This window comes from Solea senegalensis, linkage group LG5 (assembly GCF_019176455.1).
Source record: "Solea senegalensis isolate Sse05_10M linkage group LG5, IFAPA_SoseM_1, whole genome shotgun sequence".
NCBI classification, from domain to species: domain Eukaryota; kingdom Metazoa; phylum Chordata; class Actinopteri; order Pleuronectiformes; family Soleidae; genus Solea; species Solea senegalensis.
Genome location: NC_058025.1, coordinates 259,464 through 280,311, shown reverse-complemented (window position 1 = coordinate 280,311; position 20,848 = coordinate 259,464). Strand labels below are relative to the sequence as shown.

At 41.1% G+C, this 20,848-nt stretch overlaps 3 protein-coding genes across 6 annotated transcripts; 1 reads left to right on the top strand and 2 right to left on the bottom strand.

Annotated features, from left to right (window-relative positions):
• Window positions 1-1,060: 1,060 nt before the first annotated feature.
• LOC122769647 (outer dense fiber protein 2-like) lies at window positions 1,061-12,115 on the bottom strand. Of its 3 annotated transcripts, none has more exons than XM_044026352.1 (17): window positions 10,828-12,115; window positions 9,680-9,796; window positions 9,481-9,608; window positions 9,001-9,130; window positions 8,789-8,920; window positions 8,437-8,511; window positions 8,257-8,328; window positions 8,053-8,169; window positions 7,779-7,958; window positions 7,581-7,690; window positions 4,666-4,801; window positions 3,912-4,022; window positions 3,571-3,834; window positions 2,499-2,599; window positions 2,251-2,401; window positions 1,864-1,989; window positions 1,061-1,375 (listed from the first exon to the last, which is right to left on the bottom strand). In XM_044026352.1, the coding sequence occupies exons 1-17, from the start codon at window positions 10,936-10,938 to the stop codon at window positions 1,229-1,231; spliced, it is 2,208 nt and encodes a 735-aa protein (XP_043882287.1). In that variant the 5' UTR covers window positions 10,939-12,115; the 3' UTR covers window positions 1,061-1,228. The 3 variants fall into 3 exon arrangements, with proteins under 3 accessions (XP_043882287.1, XP_043882288.1, XP_043882289.1); XM_044026353.1 differs by having other exon boundaries at window positions 1,239-1,375; window positions 2,486-2,599; XM_044026354.1 differs by lacking the exon at window positions 2,499-2,599 and having other exon boundaries at window positions 1,239-1,375.
• A 415-nt stretch (window positions 12,116-12,530) lies between these two features.
• On the top strand, window positions 12,531-14,120 carry si:ch211-51h9.7 (uncharacterized protein LOC558400 homolog). Of its 2 annotated transcripts, none has more exons than XM_044026359.1 (2): window positions 12,531-13,218; window positions 13,826-13,887. In XM_044026359.1, exon 1 carries the CDS (start codon window positions 12,721-12,723, stop codon window positions 13,210-13,212), a length of 492 nt encoding a protein of 163 aa, XP_043882294.1. In that variant the 5' UTR covers window positions 12,531-12,720; the 3' UTR covers window positions 13,213-13,218; window positions 13,826-13,887. The 2 variants fall into 2 exon arrangements, with proteins under 2 accessions (XP_043882294.1, XP_043882293.1); XM_044026358.1 differs by having other exon boundaries at window positions 12,550-13,165; window positions 13,826-14,120.
• A 695-nt stretch (window positions 14,121-14,815) lies between these two features.
• Window positions 14,816-20,054, bottom strand: LOC122769649 (protein SET-like). The gene is made up of 8 exons (XM_044026357.1): window positions 19,751-20,054; window positions 17,677-17,734; window positions 17,199-17,341; window positions 17,006-17,109; window positions 16,748-16,861; window positions 16,368-16,538; window positions 15,152-15,283; window positions 14,816-14,869 (listed from the first exon to the last, which is right to left on the bottom strand). Exons 1-8 carry the CDS (start codon window positions 19,821-19,823, stop codon window positions 14,846-14,848), a joined length of 819 nt encoding a protein of 272 aa, XP_043882292.1. The 5' UTR covers window positions 19,824-20,054; the 3' UTR covers window positions 14,816-14,845.
• Window positions 20,055-20,848: the final 794 nt, after the last annotated feature.

Below are 20,848 nucleotides of genomic sequence, written 5' to 3'. Positions count from 1 at the left end.
CAGCTTAAATTTTTACTGTAAAATGTTAATTGTCTTTTCGTCCATTTATTTATTTTCTAAATGTTGTAATAAGTGTGTAATTCTAGTCTGTCATGAATAATACGTTTGTTGTTGTTTTTATAATAATTATCTTGAAATTGTCCTCTCATTCCTTTGAGGATAAGGGTTTCCCCATAATAATTGTCATCTGTCATTTTGTTTATAAACAACATAAACTAAATCTCTCTGATTTACTCTTTCACTCGATTTTCCCTCACCACTTGATACAATTGAATCTCATGAAACTGGAAGTCTAGAACTCTACATTCATTGTGTGGATCTTTGACTTTTCCTACTCAGTCTGTATTTCTTTACTTATCATTTGTTTCTGCTGTAAATGTATATTACTTACTTGTCCGTTCATGTTTTTGAAGGTTTATGTTTGTATCACGGGGGAAATTTATCCTCAGCTTTAGGAGAGAACATATATATATATTTTCAATAGTTTTAGTTAAAAATAATTTACCCTTTGCTCTTATTTTGAAAAATGTAAAGCACTTGAAAATCCGGTCTCTGATTTATGATCGTGTTTACTTTCGTCAGCTTGCCGCAGGTTTGTGAACACGTTCTCTTGTCAGTCTCTGCCACAGCCGCAGGAGAGAAACAGCGACACTGTGTGGACACAAGCACGAACTGCAGCTGAGAGGACAGACGACACTTTCAGTCAAAATCAGTCAAACTTCATTTATTTGTTCCTTTACGTTCGTTCTCAGCACGGAAACTGCAGGATTAGAGTAAATGAAGAAAAGTGAAGAAAAAAACAGGGAGAAAAATGTAGATCAAATAAAAGTGTTGGAATAACCGACATTAAAGAGAAAATAATCCAGGAGATTAAACGAATTAATGAAGGAAAACGAGATTGAAAAATTACAATGAAACAAAGTAGAAGTTTTTCTGTAAGAAAGACGGCGAGGACAGAGACAGTGAGGACAGAGACGGCGAGGACAGAGACGACAGAGACAGTGAGGACATGTTTTTCTTTTTTTAATTATTTATTTATTCTGTAATAATTTGCACATTTTTTTCAATAAAAAAACAAACACATTTATTTTTTCATATAAAAAAAGCTTCAATAGTTTGAAAAAGATTAAAATCTTCATGATTTTAATATCATGAGCTTCATGATCAGATTACAGCTCCGTCAGATTACAGCTCCGTCAGATTACAGCTCCGTCAGATTACAGCTCCATCAGCTCCCGACCCACGAGTCACCAAACACGTTTCCGTAGGAGGTTTTCAGGAAGTGGATGTAGTTCTGCAGAGTTCTGTTGGTGCAGTCAGACTGATCCAGTCTGTCCTTCAGGTTCTGAAGATGAGTCTGGAAGCGGTTTTCCATCTGGACCAAAGAGAGGGAGTGATGAAGGAGGGGTGATGAAGAAGGAGTGATGAAGGAGGGGTGAAGGTAGCAGGAAGAGATGGAAGGAGGTAAAGGATGAAGGAGACATGTAAGGAGAGGGGTGAAGGGAGGAGGATGAAGGAGGGGGTGGAGCAAGTATGCTGGAAGGAAAGTGATGAAAAGGAGTGATGGAAGGAGTGATGAAGGAGTGATGGAAGGTGATGAAGGAGGGGCAGATACAAGGAGTGATGAAGGAGTGATGAAGAAGGAGGATGAAGGAGGGTGATGAAGGAGTGATGAAGCGAGGTGGAGCGAAGGAGTGACAAGGAGGGGGAGGAAGGAAAGAAGGAAGGAGGGGTGATGAAGGAGTGCTGAAGGTGATGAAGGAGGGGTGAGCGAGTGATGAAGGGGTGATGAAGGAGGGGTGAAGGAGGAGTGATGAAGAAGGAGTGATGAGGGGGTGATGAAGGAGTGATGCTGCTGTGTACCTGCTCTTTGCTTCTCTGCTGTTGACTCAGTTCTGATTTGGCTCGGCTCAGTTGACTCTGCAGATCCAGAACTTTGGACTGAGACACTCGTTCTTTGACCAGAACTTTGTGGACGCCGTCGTCGACCTGCACGCCAGACAAGACAAGAGTAAAGAACGAGTTTTTCCTGGTTTCTCTGGTCTTTCAGGTGCTGGACCAGGTTTCCCTGAGGACCAGGACTGGGGAACACTGCCCTAAGTCATGGTTCTGACACACTTCTAAGGTTCTTTTTTAGATTCATGAGAATATAAAGCTATTTTCTGTGACAGCGACACAGTCATGTGATGATCTCTACGTCTCTTTATCTTTTCCAACACCACTCACTCTGCCACACCAAAGTCCACAGACCTGTCTCTGAGCGTCGTCCACAGTCTGCTGCAGTTGTCTCGTGAGGACGCTGCACTCCAGAGTTTTGTCCTCCAGCTGCTGCTGAATGTCGTCCTGTGACGTCACAGTGTGACACATGTCTCTGTATTCTGACTTCATTTTCTCCAGCTTTCTAAAAACAAACAAACAAACAAACAAACAAACAAACAGCGTTGTACACTGAGTGTGTTCCGTGTGTGTCTGTGATCACACTCACACGTTGTGTGCACCTCTCTAAGTTGTGTGTTTTCTCTGTGAGGGCGTCGTTCTCCTCCTGCAGCACAAGATTCCTCTGCTGCAACGTCTGCAGCTGAGCTCCCTGCTGCTCCACCTGAGGACAGGGACACAGGGACACAGGGACACAGAGACACAGAGACACAGAGACACAGACGACACAGGACAGCAGGGACACAGAGGACAGAGACAGAAACGGACACAGAGAAGAAGGGACAGAGACAGGAGGACAGAGTAGACACAGACGACAGAGATAAAGGGATGACAGAGGACAGAAACACAGGACACAGGGGACAGAGACAGCTGCAGGATGAGACAGGGACAGATATTAAGTGAGACAGGAGACACAGGGACAGTATTACAGGAGACAGAGACACAGGACAGACAGTGAGGACAGAGAGTACAGGGGACAAGGACAGGGATAGAAACACAGGGACAGAGACACAGGGACACAGACACATGTAGAGGACAGAACATGAAATATTAGAGGACAGAGAGGGAAAGGTGTACAGGGACACAGAGACACAGGGGACAGAGAGAAGCAGGATAGGCACACAGGATGACGAGCAGAGATAGGGGCGAGACAGAGGACAGAAAACACAGGGACACAGGTGGGATAGAGACAGCGAGTATGAGACAGCAAGGACAGAGACACAGGACAGACAACGCAGTGACAGAGACAGGATTGCACAGCGAGGACAGAGACACGGGGGACAGGGACAGACACAGTGAGGACAGAGACACAGGGACAGAGACACAGGGGACAGTGGTGTGGGTGGGCGGGGACATTACCCTAACACTGACTGTCGACGTTAGCATCCGTGCTCACACACTTACACTGTTTTTAATAGTGAATTAGCATATAAATCAGCTACTTTTACTTGAAACAAAATGACAGAAAGTAGAAAATATTGACATTTAAGAAGCTGATTCATTGATACTAATGTAAATTAAGTTAAACACTAAATTAACATGTTTAAAGTATGTTTAATATTTTCTCATTGACATATTATTGATTTTATTATTTAATATTATTATTATCACCATAACAACAGGACGCTCACGTACCTTGTGTCTGACCTCAGAGAGGGCGGAGCAGTGCTCCATGTTCCTCCTCTGGTGGGCGTCGGCCTCCTGCTGGGCTTCCCGCAGCTGTTGCTCCGCCCTCCTCAGTCGGTCTGGCATGGTCTCGAGCTCTCGCAGTCGTGCCAGCAGCTCCCTCCTCACGCGCTCCTTCTCCTGCTCCAGGCTCTCCTGCACCTCCCGCGTCTCCTGCTGCGTCTCCTGCAGCTTCAGGCACAGGTCGTCCGCTTCCTGCCGCGCCTCCTGCACCTGACAGACACACGGACGAGGACAAGGTTGACGCCCACAGCGCAGAGAGGGAGGTGGTGACGTGGCGACGCGTTTACCTTCTTCTTATATTTCTCCACCACGTTCTCCAACTTCTTGATGGACAACTTGAGCTGACGAGCTTCAGACTGCAGGAGGCGCACTTTCTCCTCACACGACGACGACTCGGCCTGAAACACACACACAAATAATTTCCACATACACACGAATGGGAAACGGTGGCAAAAGCGATGAGAGCCCCGCCCACTTTCGTCAAACTTTTTTTAGTTTAGTTTAGTGAAAATAATCTCTAACGACAGTTTCTACATGTCTCATGTCACAGATGTAAATGTGGGCGTGGCTTAAAGCCGCTCTGGAAACACGACGTCTTTAAGACACGTGGTTTTCTCTGTTCTTCAGTTAGCGGAGTTTTAAAGGTGACATGACGATGTTTTTGTGGACGGATGAGGACACAGACTCTCTGTGGACATTTTCAGTCTCTTATTGAACTGATTTAAAGACATTTTGAGTCTCATTCCTTATTTTTGTCTCTTTCTTGATAAAATTCTGTCTCTTTTACGTCTCTTTGTTGACACTTCAGTGTTCAGTCGTTGTGTGGCTCTTGAGTTTATTCAGTTTCTCTGTTTGTGGTCTGGTTTTGTGTCTTTCAGATTTTATTCTTTCTGTGTCTGTGTTTGTCTCTGCGTGGACACTTTTGTGTCTTTGATGAGGACGATGCGTCTCTTTGTACAAAGTAAAGAGAAATCTGTTCTTAAACTAAAAAGTTTGTAAAAGCTTCAGAGACACATCCCGTCTCCGTCTGTCCTCGTCTACCTTGAGCGTCTGGTTCTCCAGTTTGTTGGATGCGTTCTCGGCGCTGACATGGTGCAGCTGCTTCCTAAGCTCCTCCCTCTCCGCTCGACTCCTCTCCTCCGCCGAGTGAAGCTGAGCGTTCGCCTCGGCCACCTGACTGTGAACAACAGTGAGCTTTTATTCTGAAGGGCTCTGGTGAAGAATAAAGACATGTCACACTTCGCTCAGATAAACCAAAGCTTTGAAATGTTAACTAATAATCTTTGAAGGTTTCTCAATCTGTGTCTTTGAGAACGTATTTCTCTGGATTTGTGTCAAAATAAAAGTGTTTGTATTTGTCACATCTTCTCTGTGTCGTGAGGAACTTTTATTTTTTTATGTTTCCACATCAATTTGACAAAATATTTTCTGAATTTGTCTCTTTATGAGTTTATATTTCTCTGGACTTTTCTCCTGTATATTTTCATTTCTCTGTATATTTTTATTCTTTTATTTCTCTCCTCTATAGTGTTTATGTCTCTCCTGTATAGTGTTTATTTCTCTCCTGTATAGTGTTTATTTTCCTCCTCTATAGTGTTTATTTCTCTCCTCTATAGTGTTTATTTCTCTCCTGTATAGTGTTTATTTTCCTCCTGTATGTTTATTTCTCTCTGTATAGTGTTTATTTCTCTCCTCTATAGTGTTTATTTTACTCCTCTATGTGTTTATTTTCTCTCCTGTATAGTGTTTATTTTCCTCCTGTATAGTTTTATTTCTCTCACTGTATAGTGTTTATTTTCCTCCTGTATAGTGTTTCTTTCCCCTTATAGTTTTGGCTTCTCCTCTATAGTGTTTATTTCTCTCCTGTTTATGTCTCTCTCTCTATAGTGTTTATTTTCCTCCTGTATAGTGTTTATTTTCCTCCTGTATAGTGTTTATTATTCTCCTCTATGAGTGTTTATTTCTCTCTTGTATAGTGTTTATTTCTCTCTTGTATAGTGTTTATTTTCCTCCTGTATAGTGTTTATTATTCTCCTCTAGTGTGTTTATTTCTCTCCTGTATAGTGTTTATTTCTCTGTATAGTGTTTTATTTTCCTCCTCTATAGTATTTTCCTCCTCCTGTATAGTGTTATTTCTCTCCTGTATAGTGTTTATTTTCCTCCTGTATAGTGTTTATTTTCCTCCTCTATAGTGTTTATTTCTCTCTTGTATGTGTTTATTTTCTCTCTTGTATAGTGTTTATTTTCCTCCTGTATAGTGTTTATTATTCTCCTCTATAGTGTTTATTTCTCTCCTGTATAGTGTTTATTTCTCTCTCTATATTTTATTTCTCTCTTGTATAGTGTTTATTTTCCTCCTGTATAGTGTTTATTTCTCTCTTCTATAGTGTTTATTTTCCTCCTGTATAGTGTTTATTTCTCTCCTGTATAGTGTTTATTTCTCTCCTGTATAGTGTTTATTTTTCTCTCCTGTATAGTGTTTATTGTTTATTTTCCTCCTCTATAGTGTTTATTTTCCTCCTTCTCTCTTGTATAGTGTTTATTTTCCTCCTGTATTGTTTATTTCTCTCCTCTATAGTGTTTCTCTCTTGTATAGTGTTTATTTTCCTCCTGTATAGTGTTTATTTCTCTCTTCTCACCAGCCAGTGTTTATTTTTCCTCCTGTATAGTGTTTATTTTCCTCCTGTATAGTGTTTATTTCTCTCTGTATAGTGTTTATTTCTCTCCTGTATGTGTTTATTTCTCTCCTGTATAGTGTTTATTTTCCTCCTGTATAGTGTTTATTTCTCTCTTCTATAGTGTTTATTTTCCTCCTGTAAAATGTTTATTATTCTCCTGTTTATTTCTCTCCTGTATAGTGTTTATTTTCCTCCTGTATAGTGTTTTTTCTCCTGTATAGTGTTTATTTTCCTCCTCTATAGTGTTTATTTTCCTCCTGTATAGTGTTTATTATTCTCCTCTATAGTGTTTATTTCTCTCCTGTATAGTGTTTATTTCTCTCCTCTATAGTGTTTATTTCTCTCTTCTATAGTGTTTATTTCTCTCCTCTATAGTGTTTATTTCTCTCACTGTATAGTGTTTATTTCTCTCCTCCTCTGTATAGTGTTTATTTCTCTCCTGTACTGTTTATTTCTTTTCCTATAGTGTTTATTTTCCTCCTGTAAAATGTTTATTATTCTCCTGTTTATTTCTCTCCTGTATAGTGTTTATTTTCCTCCTGTATAGTGTTTATTTCTCTCCTGTATAGTGTTTATTTTCCTCCTCTATAGTGTTTATTTTCCTCCTGTATAGTGTTTATATTCTCCTCTATAGTGTTATTTCTCTCACCTGTCATAGTGTTTATTTCTCTCCTGTATAATGTTTATTATTCTCCTGTTTATTTCTCTCCTGTATAGTGTTTATTTTCCTCCTCTATAGTGTTTATGTCTCTCCTGTATAATGTTTATTTTCCTCCTCTATAGTGTTTATTTTCCTCCTCTATAGTGTTTATTTCTCTCCTCTATAGTGTTTATTTCTCTCCTCTATAGTGTTTATTTTCCTCCTCTATAGTGTTTATTTCTCTCCTGTATAGTGTTTATTTTCACTCCTCTATAGTGTTTCTCTCCTCTATAGTGTTTATTTCTCTCCTCTATAGTGTTTATTTTCCTCCTGTATAGTGTTTATTATTCTCCTGTTTATTTCTGTATAGTGTTTATTTCTCTCTTGTATAGTGTTTATTTCTCTCTCTTGGCCTGAAGTGTTTATTTTCCTCCTCTATAGTGTTTATTTCTCTCTTCTATAGTGTTTATTTCTCTCCTCTATAGTGTTTATTTCTCTCCTGTATAGTGTTTATTTTCCTCCTGTATAGTGTTTATTATTCTCCTGTTTATTTCTCTCCTGTATAATGTTTATTTTCCTCCTGTATAGTGTTTATTATTCTCCTGTTTATTTCTCTCCTGTATATCTGTAGCACTCACAGTCTGAGTGCAGTCACTTCCTCGTCCAGCTTGACTTTAGCAGCAGCTTCTCTGGAGTGTCGCAGACACCAGTCACTGGACGTGGACAGAACTCGGGCCAGTTCACTTTCCTTTAACACAGGAGGACTTTTACACAGTGTGACTTTTAAAGCTGTGACCTGTTGACAGTGGACGGTCCACACTCGAGCGAGCACCGACCTTCTCGTGAAGCTTCCCCGCGAGCTCTCTGACGGACTCCTCGGCTCGCTCGGCGTGCTGAGTCAGCCGAGTCAGAGCTTCCCAGTGGTGGTCGTCGTTCCGCCGCTGCCTCTGAGCGAGCAGCTCCTTCTGCAGAGTGTGGAGCTCCTGATGCTGCTGCTGCTGGTTCTGCTGCATCCTCTGCTCCACACACACACACACACACAGAGAAGGAGGAGACACATGAGACTCACCAAGTGTCGAGAAATGTCTTTAAAGAGTTTGACTCTCTCACCTGAATGTGAGCAGCCAGACGAGACTTCTCATCCTCGACTCTGTTCAGCTGCGTCTCCAGATGATCGCGCTTCGACTCCAGGATTCTCGAAAGCTCGTCCGACGTCTTGACGCTGTCCTGCGGTGACAGAGGGAAGCAGAGGATGATGGGAGTTTTCTCTCTCAGTGGTAAGAACAGAACGATCTACAAAAGCCGAATCTTTACCTTTTCAAAGTCCAAGTGCTCGGCGAGTTTGGACGCCTCTTTCTCTTTGTTGGCGAGTTTGGCCTGAAGACGCTGAGACACATGAGGACGGATTTTGATAATATGATCATTTTCATTTCCAGCTTGTTAAAAGTGGATATTTAAGGATAAAGATGAGGACAGTTGTGTGTGTAACTTTACAGAGTTCTCGGCTTCACTGTGGGTCAGTCTCTGCTTCAGAGCGTCCGTGTGTTCTGACCACAGCAGTGATTCTCTCTGTGGAAGCAAACAGGAACTTTATTATTTCACATAATCATGATTTTGTTTGCAGCTGAGTGAACTCAAAAACAAATAAATACATAAACTATTTAAATAAAAACAATGTGCTTACACCAATTCAAGTTTATTTTTCTTTATTTCTTGCAAAATACCTGGACGTTTGACAGTAAAAATAAAAGAATTGTCCTGACTCAATAATTGTGAGGCAAATAAAACCATGCTTTGTGCAGTAATGATGATGTCATGGTGCTGTGGTGGTCTGTCGGTGTCGTACCTCGTGTCCGCTCCTCTCTCTGAGCAGCTGTCTCAGGCTCTGGTTGCTCCGGTCAAACATGTGGATCTTCTCCAGCAGCAGCTCCTGCTGTCGTCCCACTGACGCCGTGTGACTCTTTGACAGCTGCTTCTCCTACAACACACACACACACACACATGAAGACCATGAGACCTTCTGCTCACTGTCAGATTAAACGACATGTAAATGAACACCTTGGTCAGGCTGGTGACCGTCTCCTTCAGGGCTGAAAGCTGATTGGCTACGGCGACGCCGTCGACCTCGGCTTCTACGAGGGCTCTGAGGAGAAGGTCAGCGTCTCCGTGCTGACCCTGACAATCTGACCTGTCGACAGCAAGGGAGGGAAATCAGAGATGAAATCATAGTTTTAGGCACTGACTGAGCTGTGAGCGAGTACATGACAAAACTGAAGGAAATCTACGATGTCTACGTCACATGATCACGTCTTTGTCTCGCTGTGAGACAGACGTTTGTGGACCACTCACTCTCCCACACCAAAGCCCATAGAGAAAATCAGTGATTTTAACATCACACACACACACACTGAGTTCAAATGTGTAATTTTGTAAAATTCGGCTTTGAAAGTATTTAAGTTCGACAAACTTCAGTGACACAAAGTGACCACACGAGGCAGCAGCAGAGCAGCAGCTCCTGTAAGTGTTTGTATCTCTCACCTCTTCAGACACTGAATGTCTTCCTGTTCTCGGAGCAGGACACTGAGGTTGGACTCTGCAGGCGTCTCGTCCTCCTGCTGACGTCTGTTCATGCTCTCTGACTGATGCTGACCCCGCCCTCTCTGATCCTGACACACACACACACACAAAGGTCAGAGAATACTCACATGCTTTGGTTGACAGTGAGACGTCAACACACCTGACACTTGTTCAACTCCACGCTCTTTCTGCGGGACAGTCTTCCTGGAGGTATCCATGGCGACCGGGCCTTCGGTTTCCCTCCGTCTCCCTTCACCTGGACTTCTTTGGTTCTGTTCTACAGAAAGAAAACAAAGTCCATGTGAGCCTGAACGCATCACTGATCCTGTTTAAACTCTGATCTGATCGGATCGAGACTGGTCTGATCATTTTACATCTTCATTTACATCTCTGTTGATGTGCGGCTCTGTGTTTTCTTATTATTATTACTACTACTACTACTACTACTACTACTACTACGGTACTTTAATCTAGTTTTTCTGATAAAGTTGTCTCTCTGTGTCAGTTTTAGTCTTCGTGGACAGTTTAGGTGTCTCCTGAATTTACTGTGGTACTTCTGTGTCTGTCTATATTTGTGTCTTCCTTGATCTCGTATTATATCTTTGTCATACTTTAAAGTCTCTTTGTTGACATTTGACCTCCTAGTTTGTGTCTCTGTTGTTGTTGGGCTCTTTATTTTCTTGTACGTACATGATTTTATTCAGTTTTCCTGCCAAAGTTGACTCTCTGTGTCTATTTGTGGACACGTTTATGGTCTCGTTCTGTGTCTCTGGTGGATTTCAGATTTTGACGATGTATTGCTGTGGTAGATTTGCGTCTTTGTGGTGATTTTGTGTCTCTTTCTTGACATCTTTCTGCTAAACCTAATTACTTGTGGACTCTGTGTCAGTTTTGATCTATTTGAGGATTTTAAATGTGTCTGTGGTAGTTTTCTCTTATTTTGTACAAAGTAAAAAGAAAATCTTTTGATTTTCTGTCTGATTATTTGTAAAAAATATTGATCAGGAAATTATAATGTTCTCAGTTTTAATGAATTCTTTGTTTTATGGAGCAAAGAAACCAGAACATCTTCACATTTAAGAAGCTGAAAAATGACACAAACTGGTTTGAATTATTTAAAAACACTCTAACTGATCGATCGATTATCAAAATAGTTTATTTAGTAATTTTCAGCCCTAAATCAGTGCATTTTAAACGAGGAAACTAAGTTGATGAACTGTAAAATATAACCACACAGTTGTTTGAGTATTAGACTTTGGTTATCGGTAAAAACACAGTAAATAAACCCGTGTTATTTGTGGATTTAACCTGCGGGGATTTGCCGGGACTCCTCCTCCTCAGGTGAACGTACACAGGTGTCGTCTCCGGTACGTGGACGTGAACCGGTGGCGGTGTCGCCGCTAAATCCCGGGTTTTCATTGATTCTATGGAGAGTTCCGGGTCATTAAAACCCACAACAACGCGAGCTAGCACGCTGGTAGCTCACATGCTAACGAGCTAGCTCGCTGAACTTTCACGTTTACAACAGAAACGAGCGTTTCTTCTTCTTCTGTTCTAACTTCTGTCTGCGGAAGTGACCGAGACACGGGGCCCTCTGATTGGCTCGTTTGTACGGCCTCACTCTGTGATTGGTGGAGGAGCGTTTCCATACGCGTCGCCGTGGCGACCGCTGCTGAAAGCTAACGGAATGCTGCGTTCACGGAGCGTCGGAGAAGTGATACTAAACACCCGTTATTTAGCCCCAGTGTTTTCACACATAGAAATCTGAATTATTTAATCGAGATTAACGGTATTATAATTTATAAACACTCTTATACAAGTAAAAGTCATTTGCTCGTAGTTTTAAAGAATTATCATCAATAAATCACATTTACATCCACTGATTTTTGGTGAAATTTCCGACACGTCATGAACGTAAACAGAGATAGATAGATAGATAGAAAGATAGATAAACAGACAGACAGACAGACAGGTAGACTTACTTTTTTGATCATTACTTGAAGAATTCTAAATTATTAGTATCGTATCGTCAGAATCACTAATATTAATCTATCTGTTCTGTCTGGAGTGGAAAATCTTTTATTTTCCACATTATTTGCCAGGACATGTTTGTGTATGGTTTCAATCCCCACGTATAGTAATCCTCATTCCTCCTCTTCATACCTGAAGTTTATCTTGTTGTTTTCTGTCTCCTTTTTCTTCTTCTACCTCCATACAATACTGATTCACACCAACATTAAAGTCACATAAAAGGACGAGGCCTGCCACTCCACCGTACCTGCTGTAAAATAAAGCTCTGTGTACTTGAAGCAATATCCTCGTTTTAAAAGATAATACCCAGTATTTGACTGGTGTTCCTAATAAACTGAGTCAGGGGGTTATAATGTCTGACTGAAGTCATTGTTTTATTCAAATAAAATCCAGTTCAACTGTTGAGCAGGAAATGCTTTGAATGACTGCACTTCCTTGTGAATTCTGTAATGATGACACACATATTTCTCCTTGAATAATGCTCTTAAGTTTAACGTGAAGTTCATTTGCTAGATTTTAAATGAACAAATAAGGGAAAATGGGAAGAATAGACACAAAAGAGGCTAATGTCAACAAAACAATTTGATAGTGTTTTTAAATAAAGTCTCACTTAAATGTATTTATGGATGTTGGGTTTTCTTTTAGACCAATTGTGTGTAAACTAAACGTTACAAATGAAATATTATTTAATTTTACATAAAAAACGACGGGACATTAGCTACCTTGAAGCGCGAGCTAAGCTAATGCTATATTTTTAAGTTATTAATCGCGTACTAAATCCAATAATAATCAACATTTACCCTCTTTATTTACAGTAGTTTGGCTTACACGGCCGTAATATCACCGTTACTATTCAACAAACATCGCTTATTCATATAAGTTATTGCTACACGAAGGCGTTAGCATAGCCACAGACGTACGCATAAACGCCGTAGTAGTGGATAGAAGAATCGTACGTAAACGTGACTGCCATGTTGGTCCGGGCAAGACCAGGACGTGACCATCTCGACGTAAACGGGAAATCGAGGTTTACCTCTAGTTTTAAATCTGGCCATGCCCTGACCAATATGGCGTCATGGTTGACGTATCGCCACGGTGGCTACATGCTGCTGTGGATGTTAGCATAGCATTAACCGTCCATGAGTGTGTGCGCGCGCTTGTGTAGCAGCGATGAGAGTCAGTCGGAGGCCGCAGCCGTTCACCGCGACAACTCTTCACCGCGTTTCCTTTGTCCTCCTCCTTTACTCCTCCTTACTTCAGCCCGCTGACGCGTGCGCTGCTGCCGCGGAGGACACAGAGGAGGGGGTGGCGGGTACCGGAACTAGCAGCGACGTCGCCCTCATATTATGCCGAGCGTGCGGACACGAGCTGGCGGTCGGTGCCGACATCCACTCGGTGCCGAGCAGACTGTCTCTGTCCGGCCGCAACGACACGCTGGTGGGAGGCCGCAGAGTCCACGTGCAGCTGTTTGAAAACCCGCACGGACACAAGTTCGAGGTGATCACGTTCAGGAGGGCGGACGTCGACGTGCACTGGCCCGCAGACAAACACTTCTCCTGGTTCCCGGGCTTCTCCTGGACCGTGGCCACCTGTCCCCGCTGTCACACTCATTTAGGTGGGTACGAACCAGGAGGAGGCGCCGCTGACGAGTTCACAACTTAGAAACAGGTGGAAAAGACACTCTAGATCTAAATACGCACTTATTCAGGTTAAACATTTAAATTAGAGAACAAAACTCATTATATAGAAAGTGGGGGCACATAAATGTGTTAGATCTTCAAATTTACACAGCTAATAACACTTAAATCCCTAAATGTTTTCCACACTTTTTGTCCTGTTCCCGGTGTCAAACTCATTTAGTCGAGTATGAATCAGTATGACGACATGATATTAAAAACACAATTTTGACTTGAAACTGGTGGATTCTTTTTATTATATAGACATGTAAGATGAAAACATTATCTTTTGGATATTAATATAAAAAACATGTTTTCAATTAGTTTAATAAGGCTATCAAAGTTCAACATAACATTCAGTGTTAGTAGCTGTGTCTCATCTGTTCATTTGATGTTTACCTGTCACACTAACTGCATCCAACATCAGCCCAGTGTGACGCACGTTTTATGTGATTCAGAGATGGTTATTTTGTCTTGCTGGGATTTTTATAAAATACTGTAGCTTCTTTTGCATCTTCCACCTGGCATATATTACATATTATAATATTAATAACGATTGCAACCCTGGTTTTAACCTCCGTCTTGTTCCCTCTCTGCAGGTTGGGCGTTCCAGCCGAGCGTTTGGCCCGACATCGTCAGTAAAACCACTTTCCTGGAGTCCAAGGAAACTTTCCTGGCTTTAATAACGCATCGATTGTTACGTGAAGACTTTGCATCGAGTTTGTTAATGACTCCAAAATCCTTCACCAGCTGATGACGGACTTACAAACACTGTACATTTAAACCCAGGTGCCTTTTCCTCTGCCTGATCAAAATGGCTTCTTTTCCCCACAGCAGAAAAAGTTAAGTGTTTTTATTTCATATTTCTTTATTTTAACCCATAAAGCAAGCTTGGTGGTTTTTTTTCTCCATTTTTTTTCTTTATTAAAAATGTCATTTCAAATCTCATGGATATCTGTAAAACAATACAATGAAAAGAAAAACAAAAAAAAGAGTCCCATAGAAATGATGTCAAAATAACACTCTCCCCAAAAACTGACGCACGCCTGCCCCGCCCCTCCCTTCTCCAGCTGGCCCCGCCCCCTGCCCTAGAAACATTACAAGTTAAAGGAATGAGCTGGTACTTAAGGGGAAAAATAAGGTGGTTTTTGTTTGTGTTTTTTTTAAATCAAGGGATTCAAACACCCCAACTAAAATAAAAATACAGGATGGGGGGATTTGAGGTCTGCTAGCACTAGGTCACTACACCATGGCTTTAGTCAAAATTTAACCACACAACCTTTAATTAATGTGTCAATCATCTTCAAATTCTACTCAGGATGCCGTGCTGAATCTAGTGGAACACTTTAATATTTTCCATGACTTCGGGGGAGATGTTACTCACAATTCAGGGCAAAGTGCCGTTGGCTGTAAGATAAAGACGAGTCAAAGGAGAACAGAACATGGCACCAACAGGTGAAGAGGCTTCAGTATGGAAAATGAAGCGCACACACACACACGCATTACTTAAAAAAACAAAACAAAAAGTAAAAAAAAAAAAAACTTTGCTCCCGAACATGAGTGGAAAAAACCAAACAGGGAAAAGAAGGTCGAGGGTTTGGGAAGTTGATGTTATTTTATTAGTCGTCTTCTCCTTCGTCATCCTGGGAAAAAAACAATAAAGTTTATCATATATCTATAAAAAAAAAAAACTCTCACGTACAAAGTTATTATAGTTAAAACGATAACCTGGAGCTGAATTGTGTTTATAAATCTAAAATTAAATAAAAATGTTCTTAGTTTTCATCTTTGTAAATTGATTTCAAACATAATCCTTTTAATTTTGAAAGTTTTATATAAGACAAAAAAATAAGCCAAAATGAAGCATTCAAACCCGCTTTAAAAAAAAGCTATGATAACCTTGCTCAGGTGTGAAATATCTTTACCTCTCCATCTTCTCCATCATCCTCTTCATCGTCCTCTCCATCTTCATCTCCCTCTTCATCAATGTCCTCCAGTCCCTCCTCATCCTCCTCCTCTTCCTCACCTTCACCCTCTTCGTCGTCCATGTCGGGGACCTGAGGACCAAACTGAACGTTTACAGCTGCACCACGCCCTCTTTTTACAATGTTATTTTCATCAAAACACAAAAATACTGTCAAACACATCTCAGGAGGTCAGAGGTCAGACACCAGGAAAACAATCTACAATGTCTTTTCCTTGTATAAACCACTCACTCTCCTACACCAAAGTCCATAGAGAAAGTCAGTGATTTTAACAACACACACACAAGTTGTTGATCCCCTGCTGCCTCCATCACTAAGATCAAATGTCTTGTTTTGTCACTCGTCACAACTGACACCTTAACAACCAAAGACACATCATCTTTAAGTAATTACAACTCGGTTCAGCAGGAGTCCATTGAGTTGTCAGGACCAGGTTTAACTTTTTTGCTTTGAAGTTTTGCTGTAAAAATGGGAGACGGAAACATGCGATAACAGAGCTTCTGGGGAGAGTTTAAACAGAAATGAAAGAATTAGTTCAGTGGCATCAAAGGAGCGATAGACCTCATGTGAGTCAAAAATATGTGTAATAATAAATATGTGGAGGGACATCAAATATCTTGTTGCATAATTAGGGTTCAAGCACAAGGTACTTGTGGTAAACCCTATTGAAATGCAAGGAGTTCTAATGGTTTGAATTGTATTTTTTGGGGTAAATCAGGTTTATTTTCTGGGCATTATGTGCTTGTTTGTAAAAAGTGGATCAGAAAATCAAAAAGATACAAAACAAATGTTTTTATCAATGATTGCATTAATAGCAGCAGTAAGCATCGAGTTAGTGGAGTTGATGTGCACTTGGGGCAAGTGGTGACATTTACGAGGTTTCTTGAATGCATCTTAAATCTGCTCCTCTAAACTCAAGCTGTAAATGCCAGACAATGATGAAATTTACTAGGGTCTTTGAATGCATCATGTTAGCTGCTCCAGTGAAGGATAATTCAGTTACCATTGAATATTTAAATAGCATTTTATTTTGCGATATTTGTGTAGCCATCAGCACTGGTGTCTTTACAACTCAACAAATAAAAACGAGTCTCGTGTGAGACGTTGTGTTCTCTGACCTCAGCCCAGCTCAGGTGTTCTGTGGTGATCAACGTACCAGGTAGTACTGCAGAGGGTTTGGCCAGATGTCGTCCTTGATGACCTCGCCGAGCTCGTCGGCGCCGGCGTCAGCGTGGTCGGTGAACCAGGTGAAGAAGCTCTCGGGCTCTTCGTGTTGCCTCTTCCTTCCTGCTTTGTTCTGTGTCTGGCTGGAGCGCTTGGTCAGATCCTTGAGTCAAGACGAGAGACAAAATAAAAACACTGGGGTTCAGATTCAAACACTCACACACCATCGTTTCTAAGTGCAAGCTGCACAGCTTCATGTACAGCACCACATACAGACCCGATGTATGTACTGCAGTGTTTAGTCATTTTAATGTGGATGAAGACATTTCTTGAAATGACGCGTTATGGAAAATTGAAAAATTGTACACAAACCTTTCCTGATTTCCATTTGATTTCCGACGACGTAGAAGATGGATCTCCGCTCTCGTTCAGATGGAACTCTTTGGAAAGTCCTTTGTTTTCAAAGTACGGATTTTCATCAAAATACTTCAAAGACAGAAAAACAGCCACAGGTAAGAAGAACATATAATTGCTTACTAAATTTACGGCCAAATAGTTTGATAAACGTGGTTTTCCAGCTTCTTAAATGTGAATATTACTTTTTTGTACAGTGCGCGTAACAATACTTACAAAATCTATTCTGTAGCCTGACTTGATGTCTTCAAACTCCGTCACCTCCACTCGGCTCAGGTAATGAAGCGCTTCTTCATCTTCCTCTCCGAGTAGAGCAGATACTGCGAACAGTAAAAATGAAACCCACGTGTCATGAACGCTCGTGATTCCACAGACAGACGCGGCGCACGCCTCACGCTCCGTCACTCACCTTGTGGATGGTTGACAAACGTGGTGACCCAGAAATTTGGGATTTTGGCGATCAGTTCTGACCTCTTCTGAAAGAACGGCTGACGGAGTTTGTTGTATTTCTGTTCTACTTTGAGGATTTCCTCACTGGCCTGCTCGTTCAACCTGCATGGACGAAAAATCAATAACAATTCAATTAAATCAAATTACATTGCAAACGGAGGTAGAAAATAAAAACAAGTCCCAGTTTGGTTATTTTGTAACGAACTCCAATTCATTCACCTGCAAATAAGTTATTTTCATTTTTATATTGTGATTTGGGTCAAAATACTAACACTGCTTTAAATCATTTCTTAGACATATTTAACAACAATTCCGCTTTTTTCTTCTTCAAGACATAAATGCTGAAATATGGCAAATACATGCATTTTCCCTTTGCATGTTTTGTTTTTAATGAACTATTCGTGTCTAGAAGAGTGTTTGTAAAGTTAATACATTACCTGTCAATTTCATTTTGGACTTCATCAATGTGTTCAATCGCCTCTTGCTGCTCTTTCTCTGTGAGACCAAAAAAGAAAAAGGAATGAGTTCGAAAAATCAACAGAACTTAATACACAAAAAACAGACATTAACAAATATAACACTGGAATCAACATGTAGAAAACACAGTCCACATCCACATAAAATTATAATTTAATAAATATGTGTTGACAGTTTGTGAATAATCTTAATTATTTTGAATGACTTTTATTAATTAGTGCAGACGATGGCCAATATGATACAGTTTGAGCCAATTCTCCCATTTCCTTCATTTTAGTTTAACAGTGTGATATTGTATAAGATAAATGCTACAATTCTTTCGATATACATTTATGTCACTGCATGTGACAACATATAATAAATGAAAATTAATGTTTAAAAGAAGTTTTTTGTGGCACCCATTCATGTTTTTCTGAAAAGAAAAGTAACAATTTACCTGGATCTTTATTTCAGTGGACACAGGAAATGACCCGTGCAGGAAACGCAACAGGAATTAACCAATTATCAGCATGACCAATTATTGGGGGCTGAAACTAGACATCCCGCCAATTAAAACCATCTGCTTTTTATTTCAACAATCAAAAAACTATTAATAATGACAAAGTTAATTTACTGCTACTAAGAATGAGTAAATACTCATATAAATGAAAAGGTCAGGTCAAAAACTGGACAGTCTGCACACTTTTATTCATTCATATTTTTTTATTGATAAACAAAGTTTTGAGTTAGTAATTTTATTTTATTGCTAATGTACTGCATGTTGGTTATTGTCGCAAAATCCAGTACTGCCCTGGCAGACAGTAAGGCTTCTAAAGTTCAGTTTGTGGCCCACTAGTGGACTTTAATGGTATTAATAATTGTTATCATTCAAAACAAAACGAGCAAATACCAAACATTGTTTTAAATCAGACAAAATGTTGGTTTTCATTTGTTTAATTTTAGGGGACAACAAACGCCAAACGTTTTCTATGCAACAGAAAATAGACAAATAAAAAGATTTAAGACTTTAAAGTAAAAGACAAATATTTTGACCAAAACTGAATGTACGGTTTGAAAGTGTTGACTTCCACGTTACACAATATTATGAAAGTGGATCTCAGAGATCCCGTGAAATCAGGGAACCGCAAACGTCAAACGTTAAAAAACAGGGAGGTCGAAGCGAGGCGAGCGGCCAATGGCAGCAGCTGCAGCGGCTCAGACGCTCGCCGTTTCCGGCAGGTTCGTGTCGATGAGGCCGCGTGGTTTAAATGTGGGACATCGGTCTGAACACACGCACACATTTAAGCAGAAAAAGAGCTGCGATAAACGTGCGGCGGTCGACAACTGGATCCACAGTAAAAGTGTAAAAACCGCCAACGCAACACAAAGTCCCGCAATCACTTCTGTAATCATTCTGATAGATAAACGATTTAAAGTGTAATCTGTGCGGAGACGAAGGCTTTTTAAAAGCACCATCATCATCATCAGCAGCAGCAGAAACAAAACAACGTCGTGAGCGAGTTAGCATTAGGTAACAACAACACTTAGCCAAGCTAGCGGCTATTTCACAATTAAAAGCAGCAACTTGTGCGCTTATTATTATTATTATAAAAAAGACAGTATGATTTACACAAATGGGTGAATTTGAGCGGGTTGTGATAACGTAGTTTTTAGCGGCAGCGCACCGAACAATGACGCCTGTGCATCGCACACGGTGAACGGACCACGCTGATGATGCTAACGCAGCATGCTAACATGCTAACATGGCCTCTGTGAATGGAACAACAGCGCTACATGCTAACTGACGCGCTAGCCGCGGAGCTAACTGCTGCTGCTGGTGGTGGAGGAGGAGGAGACCGCGGGCACACGCAGCAGCAGCGGCGGCTGCGGCGGGCGCGCTCTCCCGCTAACGAGCTCCAGAACAAACACAATAAAAAACACAGTACATGTAAATAGTTGGTGTTTTTTTATGCCGCCCCGTGACGAAGTAAATGCTGTGCGAGAAGAAAGTGAAAATGGCGGTGAACAGGAGGCCGCCATTACCCCCCCACTTACCGGAGGTTTCGTCCGCTCCGTCATGGTTCGAGTTCAGCTCCTTTTTACTCACTTTTGCCGCCGAGGCCGACATGTTTTCTCGGGCTGGGTTAACTTACAGGCGTCCGCGGGAGTCGCTTGTAGCTGTGGATGTGGTTTCTCCCCGTACAGGAGAACGTTAGTTCGGCGTAAAGTTCAGCGTGGAGAAGCCAACAACGTGCTGCTGCCGCTTTCCACACAATGTAGATGTAGGTGCTGCTGCTGCTGCTGCTGCTGAGGAGCGAGGAAGTCACCGCCACCGCCGCCGCCGCTCACGCGCTCCTTTCATTACGAACGCGCCTCGGCGAATGAGGCACAGACGATAGAGCTCCGCCTCTCAAAGTAGGTCTCACTGCTCCGCTCAAATCTGCCCATTTACCGCTGTTTGTGCGCCTAAAACCCACACTAAAACCAAACAAAGCTCGAATCGTGCATTTTAAATACCTTACATGTCATATTGAAAATATTTCAGGGCAAAAACACATTATGTTTATTGAGGCCAAAGCTTCTGCTGGACCGACTCGCGCACTTGCGCAAAAATAACAATAATAATAATGATAACAAAAAAATAGAAAAAGATGCTGAATGTCAGTTAAAGTTGAGAGTCTTTAAAATAATTATTCGCAGTTTGACCCAGGGACCCAAGCCTTTATGGGGCACGGAGCTGAATTTGATGGGGGCCAGCGCTTTTCCACCACACAGCTCCAGCACGACTTTTCTTCTGTATCAGTGATAGAATCTGGTACCTGGTGTCAACAGACTGACAGTCACTGGTCAGAGACTGTCACCAGTGTTGGAAATGTTACCTTTACAGTGGTTCTCAATTATTAGAATTCAAATACTATTGAGAACCTGCTAATATTTATTTATTTATGTATCTGTATAAACCACTGTAAGAGTTGTCCTGCCTTGTCTCTGCTCCACTATGTGAAGTTTGAGAAGTCTGTGTTACAAATGATAAAAGTAACTATTGTGTTACTTTTAAGTACATTTTAAATGCTCCACCCCCTGTTTAACAGAACCTAAACATGTTCAATCATTTATGATAAATCTGAATAGTATAATGAAATGGACACTTAA